Below are 11,865 nucleotides of genomic sequence, written 5' to 3'. Positions count from 1 at the left end.
GGTCCTGGGACAGGACCGTGCCGTGTGTGGAATACTGGACAGAGACGCTAAGATGGTGGGCTAGTCAGCTTTCTATTACTGTCACAAATACCTGAATTTAACAGCTTATAAGGAGCAGAGGTGTATTCTGGCCCAGTTTTGGAGGTCCAATTCCATGGACTGTCAGCTTTGCTGCTTTTAAGCCTGTGGCAACACACACTTCAGAAGCAAACCACTCCCCGAAGGAGGCGTGAGAGCAGAGGAGGGGGAAGCTGCGGGGAGGAGGTACTAATAGGCCCTCTGAGGCCACGCCCTCATGACCTCACTTCCTCTCACCGGCCCCACCTCTTAAAGGCCCACCTCCCAATAGCACCAAGTTGAGGACCAAGGGCCTTTTCGGGACGTTCAAGGGCGAAACTATAGCACATATAAGGGAGATGGCAAAACGCATGCAGAGCCTTGTGAATCGCGGTAAGTGGAGAAGACTGGGGTAGAGGAGAGGGCAGACGTGGGGAGGAAGAGGAGGAGGAGGAGGAGACTGCACGGGGCCAGCCTTTATAATGGGCACGGGGAGTGGGATGGACTAGGAAGCTGGTGGCAGAGGGGCAAGGGGTGACTACATTCTGAGGGAAGAGCTGGCAGATTGCGGGTACCATGGCCGCAGGCAGCTGGGAGACAAGAACAAGATGGGCTCACAGGTGCACTCGGGAGGCTGAGGCAGGAGCATCACTGTGAGTTCGAGGCCAGTCTGAGCTACATTGAGAGACCTTGTTTCAGAGAGAGAGGGAGAGGAAGAAAGAGAGAGAGAGAGAGAGAGAGAGAGAGAGAGAGAGAGAGAGAGAGAGAGAGAGTAAATATGAGAATGAGAGAAGACAAAAAGCAAATGAAGAAAATTTCAAAGAATCGAGGGTTCAGGGAAAGTGCTGATATGATAAACAGGGTAGGGACAGGGGCTCCTTTCCTGGGGGCAGCAGAGGTGGCCCCTCAGCTGTCTTTGATTCATTAAATAGCAAATATTCTCAAATCTGGCACCATCGTGACACAGAGCCAAGTAGGGGGTGAGAGGGCATTTCCAGGCAGAGGAACCTGCAAGTGCAAAGGCCCTGGGGCAGGAAATGTTTAGCTCAGTAAATATTTGTTGATTAAATGAACAACAGATGCTTCGAGAAGAAATTGATTGTGGGGATTGGGCAGTGGGGGACACAAGGAGGGCGATGGCTGAGCTGATCCTGGAAAGTGGACAGAGGGTCGTCACCAGTGAGGGAGCCAGAAGAGAACTCAAGGCAGAGGGACCAAATTTTTTCATCCTGGTCTGTGCTGGGAGTAGACAGGACCCCTGTAGGGACCCTGGGCTCTGAGGGACAGACACCCGGTGATACTGGAGAGCAACAATCCCCGTAAGTAGGGAATAGGTCATGGCAGCACCTAGACGCCCAGACTTTGGTCTTTGCCCACCGCCCGCTGCCAAAGCACAAAACACCCTGATAACGGTCTTCCCGCCCCTCCCCTGCCTGCCCCTGCTCACTGGCCCTTCGTCCTGTCCATCAAGCCTGTCCACCACTCAGCACCAGGGGCCGGGCTGGGTTCTCCTGGGCACTATTTCAGCATCTTTAGGGGTGGTGACCAGGGCAGAGAGAGGAGTGACAGTCACCACCCAGGGGACCTCAGCTCCGAGGAGGAACCCAGGACGTCTTCAAGCATAGCCTGCCGGGCCCACGGATGGGGATTTAGCAGCTGGCAAAGTGAGTCCTACCGGGGGCCGTGAGGGAGGGGACCCATGAGAGGGGCTGCAGCTCCATGGCACAGATGGGAAACTGAGGCCAGAGAGAGCAGTCGAGAGAGGGTGGCTCCGTGGTGTCCCTCTCTCTAGCTATCATAATGAAACCCGTTCTCGGGTGTGACGCCTCACACCTGTCATCCTGACACTTTGGGAGGCTGAGGCAGGAGGGTCCCAAGTTCAACCCCAGTCTGGGCAAGTCAGTGACTTAGCCAGACCTTGTCTCAAAGTGAAAAATAGAAAAGGGCTGGGGATGGAGCTCAGTGCGAAGGCCCTGGCTTCCATCGCCAGTGTTGCAAATAATAACAAAAGAAAGAAAAGAAAAGAAGCTGGTCTCCTGCCACCAGGTTGTGGAGCTGCAGGGTGGGGGCTGTGGGCCTCACACCTGTCCCCTCCCCCTAGATGGCGTCGCCCACCTGTGCCGTGGGTCCCATCGACAGCCTGGAGCTCCTGGACCTCCTTTTTGACCGGCAGGACGGCATCCTGCGACACGTGGAGCTGGCTGAGGGCTGGGCCCCTGCTGCCGAGGACCAGGTGACCCCGCTTGGCCCACCCGTGCTCCACAGGAACGAAGCGCGTTGGTGTCTAGACATTCAGAACCACCAACCTCTCCCAGGCCGGAACCGAGTCCAAGCTCGGGGCTCCTGCCTTGCTCCTGGGTGTTCCCTGAGCTCCCGCTTGAGAAAGGACGCGAGGTCCAGAGAGGGTCGGCTGTTTGCCCGAGGTCACACAGCGATCCTCAGTCCCACCCCTTGACCTGTCTCCTGCAGGCGCTGCCCGGGTCAGACTCCGATGACTTCCTGAGCTCCATCCTGGGCCCTGGTGACTCAGCCCCCAGCTCCCCGACCTGGTCCCCTGCGGGCAGTGACAGCGGCCTCTCCGAGGACCTGCCCTCTGACCCCCAGGACAGCCCTCCACGCAGTGGAGGGCCAGGCACCACCCTAGCTAGCTGCCCTTCCTACCTTCCCAATCCTCCAGGTCCTGCCAGGTCCCCCAGGACACAGGTGCCGGAGTCCTCCGTGGCCATAGACCTGGGTGAGTCACCCTGGGAGGGACAGAGAGACCCAGATGTCACTCCCCTCCTGAGGCCTGTTCTGGAGATGGGGTAACAGAGACCCCTGAGGTTAAGCAAGAACCAAGGTGGGTGTGATGGCACACACCTATTATCCCGGTTATTGGGGAGGCTGAGGCAGGAGGGTCCCAAGTGCAAGCAAGTTGGTCACTTAGTGAGAACGTGTCTCAAAATAATAAAGAAAAAAGGACTGGGATGGAGCTCAGTGTGTGAAAGCCCTGGGTTCCATCCCCAGCACCTCAAAAAAGAAAAAAAAAAGAAAGGGCAAGAGATTACGGGGTACCCTGGCCTCCGGCTGCTCCCCTAGACTGCAGCTCAGGCCGTATCAGATGACAGATCAATAATGATTTACTCCTGGGACATCGAGACATCCCTGATGGGCCAGGCAGAGCCCTGGTGGAGATACGTGGCCATTGAGTGTCCTTTGTCCCTTACTAGTGAAGGGCTCTTACGGGCCTCCTTACTGGTGAGTTGGTGAGGCGGGCGGAGGCTCAGAGACCGGAAGTCACTCACCCAAGGTCGCCCAGCTCTGCCCAGTCGGGATCCAAGCAAGGCCACCGGCCTGAGTGTGTGCTTAAAGCTGTGAGCTTATTATGTGCCAGGCACCAGAAGGGATGGAGCTGGGGCGAATCAGACCTGGTCCCTGCCCAGCCTCTCCTTTCTGGGTGCCTAATGGATCCTCTAATGGTGCCAGGTATTTCTTAAAGGTTGTATTTGTGTTGCTCAGGACTTTCACAGCCCTTTTTATTTATGTTTTGAGGCAGGGTCTCACTAAGTCACTAAGTTGCCCAGGCTTGGCTGGAACTTGGCACCCTCCTGCCTCAGCTTCCCAGAGTGCTGGGATGACAGGCGTGTGTCTCTCCACTCGGGGCTAATGTCTTGTACTTTCTTTAATCCCGTAGAACAGACACAGGTGTGCCAGGGTGAATTTGGATTCTGTCTGACAGCCAGGGGAAACTGAGGCTTTTCCCCTTAGACCCAGGCCCTGGGGACCCCAGGCTGTGGCAGAGGCCGGCAGGCATCAAGGACAACGATGGACACTTGCTGGGGTGGCGGGGAGAGGCTGGGGGTGAGGCAGCCCGCCTCACCTCCCCCTGTCTGGTCCTTTCACCCTGCAGACATGTGGAGCGCGGGAGCCCTCTACCCAGGGCAGCAGGCCAGCTCGCCCTCCTGCTTCGACCTGACGGTCAAGGAGCTCCTGCTGGCTGGTGGCAGCGGGGACCCGGTGAGAACCCTGGTTGTCCGAGTGGGCGGTTCAGGGACTCTGACATCTGGCTTCAGAGCCTGGAAGCACAAGTCACAGAGGGGGACAGGGATCATCAGCCCAGAGTGACAGACGAGCCAGTGGCTGCCCGTTCTGGTCCGTTACTTTCCCCTAGCCTGGGCCACTGTCCACTGTAGGTAAGACCAGAGGGAAAAAATGAAAAATAAATCAGATAAGTCAGGCATGGTGGCCCGTGCTTGTTTTGTTTTTCTTTTTCTTTCTTTTTTTTTTTTGTTTTTTGTTTTTTGTTTTTTGAGACAGGGTCTCACTATGTAGTTCAGACTGACCTGGAACTCACTGTGTAGCCCAGGCTGGTCTCGAACTCACAATGATCCTCCTGCCTCAGTCTCCTGAGTGCTGGGATTACAGGCTTGCACCACCACTCCTGGCTTGTTTTGTTTTCTTTGAGACAGGGTCTTTCTATTAGCCCTGGCTGGCCTTGACCTCACAGCGATCCTCCTGTCTCTGCCTCCTGAGTGCTGGGATTACAGGCATGTGCCACCATACCCCAGCCTGAATGCTTTTGATCTATTATCTTTAGTTTCACAGGCACCCTGAAGATAGGAGAATTTTTGCCATCTTAATTAGACATGCTGGGTACGGTAGTGCACACCTGTTATCCCAGCACTCAGAAGGCTGAGGCAGGAGGGTCACTGTGAGTTCCAGCCCAACCTGGGCTACATAGTGAGACTTTATCTCAAAAAACCAAAACAAAAATGTAGTATACTGCATGTGACACTTTGCTAATTTCTTTACTCATTTGTGGTACTGGGAATTGAACCAAGGGCCTCAACACGGAGCTCCATCCCCAGCCCTTTTCATTTTTTATTTGGACACAGGGTCTCGCTAAGTGACGTAGTTGGCCAGGCTGGTTTTGGAATGGGGATCCTCCTGCCTCAGCCTCCCGAGTGCTGGGATGACGGTGTGCACCACCACGCCCAGCTCCTTTCTTACCCTGAGCTTCATCTCAGCAATGGCGCCGTCTTGGCACGAGGTGGCGCTCTTCCTTCCCCGCTCCGTGTAGTCCTGGGTTCTCGGCACACACGGGCCTTTACTTACCCAACGTGCTCTCTCTTTGCCTGGCTTCCCGTCATTGCCTTGCACTGGCCCGGAGCAGCAGTGAGGGTCTCCGGCCTGGAACAATGAGGGCCCGCAGTAGGTGCTCAGGAGGTAGCTGTCGAGTGATTTTTGCGAACAGCTTCTGCGCATGCGCCCTGGCCCCTGGCAGGGAGGCTGTAGGTTCCGTTCGGGGAATCAGGCCGGCGGCCGCGTCACGAACCCGCGTGTGGGTATTTAGAACCCTGTCGCTGTGGAGATTCTGCAGCTGATGGGTTGAAAGTTCCTCAGATTCGCTGCCTCTTTCCTGGCCCCAGGCTCCTGCTCAGTCCCTGCGTCCAAAGAGATCCCCTGTTTTTTTGTTTTTTTCTTTCTGTAGCAGCAGCAGCACCTGCCTGCTGCCCACCTCCTGCGACCTGGGAACGGCCACTGTCAGGAGCTGGTGCTGACTGAAGATGAGAAGAAGCTGCTGGCCAAGGAGGGGGTCACCCTGCCTACCCAGCTGCCCCTCACCAAGGTGCGTGGGGACACCCTGGCCCCAGCTTTCCTGCAACCTGCCTATGGGACTCCCCTTTAGGCTGTGTACACTCAGACTTTAACACATCTGTCTCCAGAGCCACAAAATCAGCCAGAGGTCCCCCCCTAAATTCAATCCAGAGTTCGCAGCACAGAGGGTGTCACTCAGTAGCTAAATTGCCCAGGCTGGGTTTGAACTTGAGATCCTCCTGCCTCAGCCTCCCAGAGTGCTGGGATGATGCGTGTGCTCCATTGTACCCGTCTTGCCATGACTTTCTTTCGCCCCGCTTACACCACAGCTTACAAAGCAAGTGTCCTGCATCCAGGTATGGCCCCTGGGCATGTTTTCATTAGAATCTTGGGCATTTTAGCAGTGCTTGAATTGGTTGCTAATGTTTTTCTGATCAGGCAGTGGCACATACAAATTCAGCGCCTGTAGCCTGCTGTTGCCAGATTAACCACATGCACCAGCTGATGGTTGAAGAGCTGCTTGGACTCTCTAGGTCGCCACAGCCCCACCAGCTTGTCCCTTTCTTTCTTTGGTGGTACTGGGGATCGAACTCAGGACCTTGCCCTTGTGAGGCAGGTGGCGGAACCACTGAGCTAAATCCCCAGCCCAGGCTTGTTGCTTTCAGTACCAACACTCCACTGTTTGCTCTTGTGTACGTTACTTATTTATTTTCAGTTTTTTTTTTGGTTTTTTGAGACAGGGTCTCACTACGTAGCTGAGGCTGCCCTGGAACTCACCGTGTAGCCCGGGCTGCTCTCGAACTCACAGCGATCCTCCCGCCTCAGCCTCCCAGTGCTGGGATGACAGGCGTGCGCCACCCCGCCCAACTTATTATTTTTTTAGACAGGATCTTGGTAGCCCAGGCTGGCCTTGAACCCACTAAGTGGCGTAGGCTGGCCTTGAACATGGGGCAGTCCTCGTGCCTCCGCGCTGAGATTACAGAATTATAGGCTGCCAAGGCTGTCTTTGCTCCTAGGTTTGTAGACCAATGAGTCCTAACGGGCTGACTACGGCAAGGTGCCGATCCCGGAGGTGGCCACATGGTGGCGCTGCGGCACCAAGGCCAACGCGGTTGGCTTTTGTTAACGTCATGTGATTGTGGTGCCCTCCCGCCAGGTGCACCCCGGCCCTCGCGGAGGCTGAGGCAGGAGGATGCAAGTTTGAACACGGCTTCGGGCATTTAACGAGACCCTACGTTAAAATTAAAAATAAAATAAGCACCGGGGACACCCGTTGACCCTGCCTCCACCCCATTTCACTGTGCAGCATGAGGAGCGCGTGCTGAAAAAGATCCGCAGGAAAATCCGCAACAAACAGTCAGCCCAAGAAAGCAGGAAAAAGAAGAAGGAGTATATTGATGGCCTGGAGACTCGGTAATGGCGGGGCCTGGACTGCACACTCAAGGGGAAACGCAGAGCTGGGAAGAGGAACGCGTGTGGCTAAGGTCGCAGGTGGAGGGTCTTACCTTTCTTCTCTAGGAGAGCCCAGTTTTCACACCGATCACAGGGCGGCAGCGACGCCTAGGGAGGGTTTCAGGGACACTTCCTGCCCTGGATAGAGATGCGGTGCCAGCCTGGCCTGGTGGTGCACATCAGTCCTCCCGGAGATCCGGGAGGCTGAGCCCAGCCTGGGCATTTTAGTGAGACGCTGTCTTAACGTGAAACGCACACACACAAACGGCTAGGGATGCAGCTCAGTGTGAAGGCCCTGAATTCAATCCCCAGGGTTAAAAAAAAAGAAAATGAAGAAGGAAACATTCTTTTTAACCCAAGAATAACTTTACTGAGTGGTGTAGGCCTATTGTTTTCCCGTCTTCCTGATTGTTTGGTTTTGTTTGTTTGTTTGTTTGGAGACAGGGTCTCACTGTGTAGTTGAGACTGACCTGGAACTCACTTTGTAGCCTAGGCTGGTCTCGAACTCACAGCAATCCTCCTGCCTCAGCCTCCCGAGTGCTGGGATTATAGGCGTGCGCCATCACACCCGGCTCTATTTTTTTTTTTTAATTGTTTGGTACTGGGGATTGAACTCGGGTCCTTGCGCTTGCAAGGCAGACCACCGAACCGCTGAGCTAAATCCCCAGCCCTCTCCTATTATTTTTAATCTATGCAGTGCCTACAGTTATTTCTTTAAAATTCCTCGTACTGTTTATTTGCGCTCCTCTCTGTCTTGTACTTTTTGATCAGCCTCACCAGGGGTTTGTATATTTTATTGTTCTTTTTTGGTCTTTCTATATATATATTTGTACTATGGCTTGAACTCAGATCCTTGCACCTGTTACGCAAGCACTCTAGCACTGAGCTATACCCCCAGGCACTTTTATTTTTGAGCCAGGGCCTCAATAAGTTGTTAAATTGCCCAGGCTGGGGTCAAACCTGGGACCTTCCTGCCTCAGCCTCCCTAGTTCTGGGAGTATAAACAGGTACCACCATGCCCAGCTGTGCCCCCATTTTATAGATGAGGGGACTGAGACCCGAAATCAAGTGGCCCACAGTCCCAGGGAGGGCCAGCTGGAATATGGTCTCCTTTGAGCCCGTCTTCCAGAAGCATTGCTGTGAGTTTGGCACCTTTCCCAATCCGGGGGCTATGCCTCGATGGTCTCTGCCCCCAGTGCAGAGGTGGGGCTTAGAAACCAACAGACCTGCCTTTAAATCCTGGTCCTAAGCAGCCATGTACCTGTCACCCTAGCTATTCAGGAGGCGGAGGCAGGAGGATTGCTGCAGTCTAGGAGTTTGGGGCCAACCTGGGTAGCACCACTGTGAGACTCAATCCTGGCCGTGTCAAAGCCTTGCTGGGTGGCTCTTGACAAATGACTTCCTGTCTCTGCCCTTGGGTGCTCTGGGTGTGAAGTGGGCCTAGTGGGGCCAGTGGGTGACAGGCGCATTCGGAATGTCACATCCCTGCAGGATGTCAGCCTGCACCGCCCAGAACCAGGAGCTGCAGAGGAAGGTCTCGCATTTGGAGAAGCAGAATCTGTGAGTCTCTGTACAGCTGGGGCCAAGGACAGGGTAGGGGGAGCAGCCCGAGGGTCCTGAAGGAGAGTGGGGTGAAAGGCAGAGGGTCTGTGAGGTGGTGGGAAAGAGGAGAGAATAAGGGGTCCACCTCCAAAGGACGAAGGCTGCAGAGAGGAGGGGATTTAGACTTGGGGCTTTGACGGGTGTGTAAGAGTTTACTAGGGAGAAGATGGTGGAAACGGTGTAGACAGCAGCCAGAGGCTGGCAGTGAGGAGTGCTGGGGGCTGCACCCTATTCTGTCACTCTAACAGAGGAGGTGCACCTGCTTATCTATGTTCATTTAGCTGGCACAGTTCTGGGCACTGGGACCCCAACAAGAAACTAAGCAGCAGACACGGTCTGTCCACAGAAAGGGTGCATGGTGCACAGAGTGTGCTGTGCTCACCATGAACAAAATCCTAAATGAGAGTCCCACTCGGGAGAAAAGCCAAGTGAGGTCAGGTGTTAGAGTGAGGAGGGGCTGCTGTAAACAGGGAAGTCCAGCAGCTTTGCTGAGGTGACATTTTACAGATCGACCCAAAGGACGAGGGGAAGAAACCAGCTACAGAAGTATCTGGGGGAGCAGGGTCTTTGGAATAATGGCATGGCTGTGCAAAGGCCCTGGGGCAGCACAGATCCTGACGAGGCTGCCAAAGGGGGGGTAAGGGGAGTTGGGGAGGGGACTGTGGGCCGTGCAGGGCCCTATGGGTTGCAGGGAGGACTTGAGCTTTGACCTCAATTACAATGGAAACTTTGGCCAGGCGTGGTGGTGCACGCCTATTCCCCCAGCCCTCAGGAGGCTGAGGCATGAGGATCACTGTGAGTCCAAGGCTGGCCTGGGCTGTGCAGTGAGACCCGAGCCCTCTCCTTCCTCCCAGGTCCCTCTTGGAGCAGCTGAAGAAACTCCAAGCTCTCGTGGTTCAGTCCACTAGCAAGTCTGCCCAGACGGGGACCTGCATAGCCGTAAGTCCTGCCCCGGCACGGGGTGGGGGGGTCTCATCTTGGCAGAGCGGGTGTAGGACGGGGTGACGCCACAGGAGGGTTAGGGTCCAGCTTGATCCTGTCTCCCACGCCCGTTTCCCTCCCGGGTGATGTGCGCGCTCAGGGGAGGGCCGGATGGCTGACCCTGGCCGTCTCCCGCAGGTCCTGGTGTTGTCCTTCGCCCTAATCATCCTCCCCTCCATCAGCCCCTTTGCCTTCGGCAAAAGCGAGAGCTCTGGGGACTTTGCGCCCACGCGAGGTAGGTGGCCCTCTCCTGGGGCCTGGCACACGCCCGTCCTCCCAGCATTCTGGAAGGCTGAGGCAGGAGGATCACAGGTTCCCTGGTTGGAAACTTAGCAAGACCCTGACCCTAAATAAAAAGGGCTGGGGGGGCCACTGATTTAGCTCAGTGGTGCTACTGCCTGCCTCAGTACCCCCAAAAAAAAGACTGAGGAGGGAGCTCGGGGTGAAGGCCCTGGGCTCCGTCCCCCGTATTTAAAAACGATCTCCCCTCAGGGGTTCCCCGCAGGTCCCATCCCCCTGCGCCCTCAGTCCCTGGGGCACAGAGACTCCCAGGAAAGTGACAGGACTCCAGTCCTCGTCCCATCCCTCCTGACCCCTGACTCCACTCAGTCTTCTCCAGGACGCTGCACAACGAGGGGGCTTCGCGTGTGGCCCCGGGGGAAATCGCACCAGGCACCGAGGCCCCTGGCTCCCCGCAGAACCCTGCCGCACCCCACAGAGAGGCCCCCGGCGGCCTGGGGGGAGACTGGGGGGCCTTCCTGGACAGGCTGGATGTGGTCAATGCCACGGAGGAGCCAGACAACTCCAGCCTGGTCTTGGGCAATGTGACAGGCGATCTGGGCCGGGCCGCCGTGCTGGGCTGGGCGGTACCAGAGCCAGGGCCGAGCCCGGCAGGGGAGGAGCTCTGAGCACCCCAGGACCAGTACAGCAGCAGACCCAGGGGGCTGGAGGCCAGAGTCCCACTGGGACCCCAGCTGAACCCGGGGACTGACGGAGGCCCCCCAAGTGGACACTCAAAGGAGAGTCTGAGAAGCACCCCAGCCCCCCGTGAACCTTTCTGGACACAGCCACAGGCACCCACCTTTTCTAAGACTGCACAAGCTTGAATAAAGTATTTTGACAGAACCCAGTTGGCCTGGGTGGGATGAGGGCTTCCCAGGTCCCCCCAGAGAAGGGCTGGCCTGGGTAGGGGTGGGAGGTACAGGCCGGGTCCCCAGTCTCGGCTGGGGTGGCAGCGGGTGGACCCAGGGACCCTTCAAGGGTGTCTACAAGTAGAGGCACCCATGAACGGATGAGGAAACACGTAGGGCCTTCGCACTGAGCTCCACCCACAGCCTTTTCTTTTTCTTTTTTGGTTTTCTGAGACACGGTCTCACTATATAGTTGAGACTGACCTGGAACTCACTGTGTAGCCCAGGCTGGTCTCAAACTCACAGCGATCCTCCTGCCTCAGCCTCCCGAGTGCTGGGCTTTTTTGCCTTTTCTATTTTTTATTGAGACAGAGTCTGGATAAGGTACCAGGGCTGACCTTGAACTTGCCGTTCTCCTACCTGGTCCTGCTGGGTAGCTGGGATGACAGGCACAGGCCGCCTGGCCTGGCCACACAGAGGAGTCAAACACACTTGATGTAGGACAGCTGTTTTTATTGCCTTGGTAGCCTCTGCAGGAAGCCGGTGCCTGCCTCTGTGGTCCCCTCCTGGAGGTCCATGAAGGTGGCTTTGGGGAGATTCAGACCCGAGGGAGGGGTCCTGGAGGTCGTTGGGGGCCACAGGGTACGGATCCCGCGTGGGCTGGAAACCAGGAGGGTCCGGCCCCTCTTGTCACATCCTGAGTCAGAGGCTGGAGCCTGGCGGGGCAGTGGGCACCTGGGCTGGCAGCTTGAGCTGTGGCTGCTCCCGGGCACTGCTGGATGCCCCAAGCCGGGGCCGCAGCTCTTGGCGTCCAGAGTCCCAAGTCCCTGAGACGCCGTGACGACACACGCAGTTCCTAGAAAACCCCACCCTCCCCGGCCCGCTGGTCAGCTGGGCACCGCCTCGGCCTTCAGCCTTTTGGGGGGCCCACAAGAGGCCGGGCTGTCGGGCCGCTCCATTCTGGGGCTGCGGGGCTCAGACTTGGACCGGGCGGGCGTGGAGCCATTGAGTTGGGCTGTGGAGTCCTCATCCTTGTCCTCCTTGGGCTCCAGCTCAGGCGTGGGAG

General features: G+C 56.6%; 2 protein-coding genes across 5 annotated transcripts in view; one reads left to right on the top strand and one right to left on the bottom strand.

Annotated features, from left to right (window-relative positions):
- The first annotated feature begins 307 nt into the window (after window positions 1–307).
- Window positions 308–10,815, top strand: Creb3l3 (cAMP responsive element binding protein 3 like 3). Of its 4 annotated transcripts, none has more exons than XM_033759568.1 (11): window positions 308–450; window positions 1,594–1,721; window positions 2,159–2,290; window positions 2,527–2,791; window positions 3,947–4,053; window positions 5,528–5,665; window positions 6,941–7,047; window positions 8,578–8,646; window positions 9,543–9,627; window positions 9,808–9,904; window positions 10,279–10,815. In XM_033759568.1, the coding sequence occupies exons 3-11, from the start codon at window positions 2,159–2,161 to the stop codon at window positions 10,575–10,577; spliced, it is 1,299 nt and encodes a 432-aa protein (XP_033615459.1). In that variant the 5' UTR covers window positions 308–450; window positions 1,594–1,721; the 3' UTR covers window positions 10,578–10,815. The 4 variants fall into 4 exon arrangements, with proteins under 4 accessions (XP_033615459.1, XP_033615458.1, XP_033615457.1 ...); XM_033759567.1 differs by having other exon boundaries at window positions 1,585–1,721; XM_033759566.1 differs by having other exon boundaries at window positions 1,529–1,721.
- A 488-nt stretch (window positions 10,816–11,303) lies between these two features.
- The window catches only part of Sirt6 (sirtuin 6), a 7,194-nt gene continuing 6,632 nt past the window's right edge, over window positions 11,304–11,865 (bottom strand). The window contains exon 9 of the mRNA XM_033759613.1: window positions 11,304–11,861. Coding sequence (XP_033615504.1) covers window positions 11,687–11,861 — 175 coding nt within the window. The 3' untranslated portion in view covers window positions 11,304–11,686. The remainder of the gene's footprint in view (window positions 11,862–11,865) is intronic.

The sequence above is a fragment of the Fukomys damarensis genome, unplaced genomic scaffold (genome assembly GCF_012274545.1).
Source record: "Fukomys damarensis isolate Sample0158 unplaced genomic scaffold, DMR_v1.0_HiC HiC_scaffold_37, whole genome shotgun sequence".
Lineage (NCBI taxonomy): Eukaryota > Metazoa > Chordata > Mammalia > Rodentia > Bathyergidae > Fukomys > Fukomys damarensis.
This window is presented reverse-complemented; position numbering and strand designations above follow the sequence as displayed.

Coding starts and splice junctions, on each gene's coding strand:
- Creb3l3 (XM_033759568.1), top strand. CDS start 2,159: ATGGCGTCGCCCACCTGTGCCGTGGGTCCCATCGACAGCCTGGAGCTC. Junction 2,291..2,526: donor CCCCTGCTGCCGAGGACCAG/GTGACCCCGCTT, acceptor TGTCTCCTGCAG/GCGCTGCCCGGGTCAGACTC. Junction 7,048..8,577: donor ATTGATGGCCTGGAGACTCG/GTAATGGCGGGG, acceptor ACATCCCTGCAG/GATGTCAGCCTGCACCGCCC.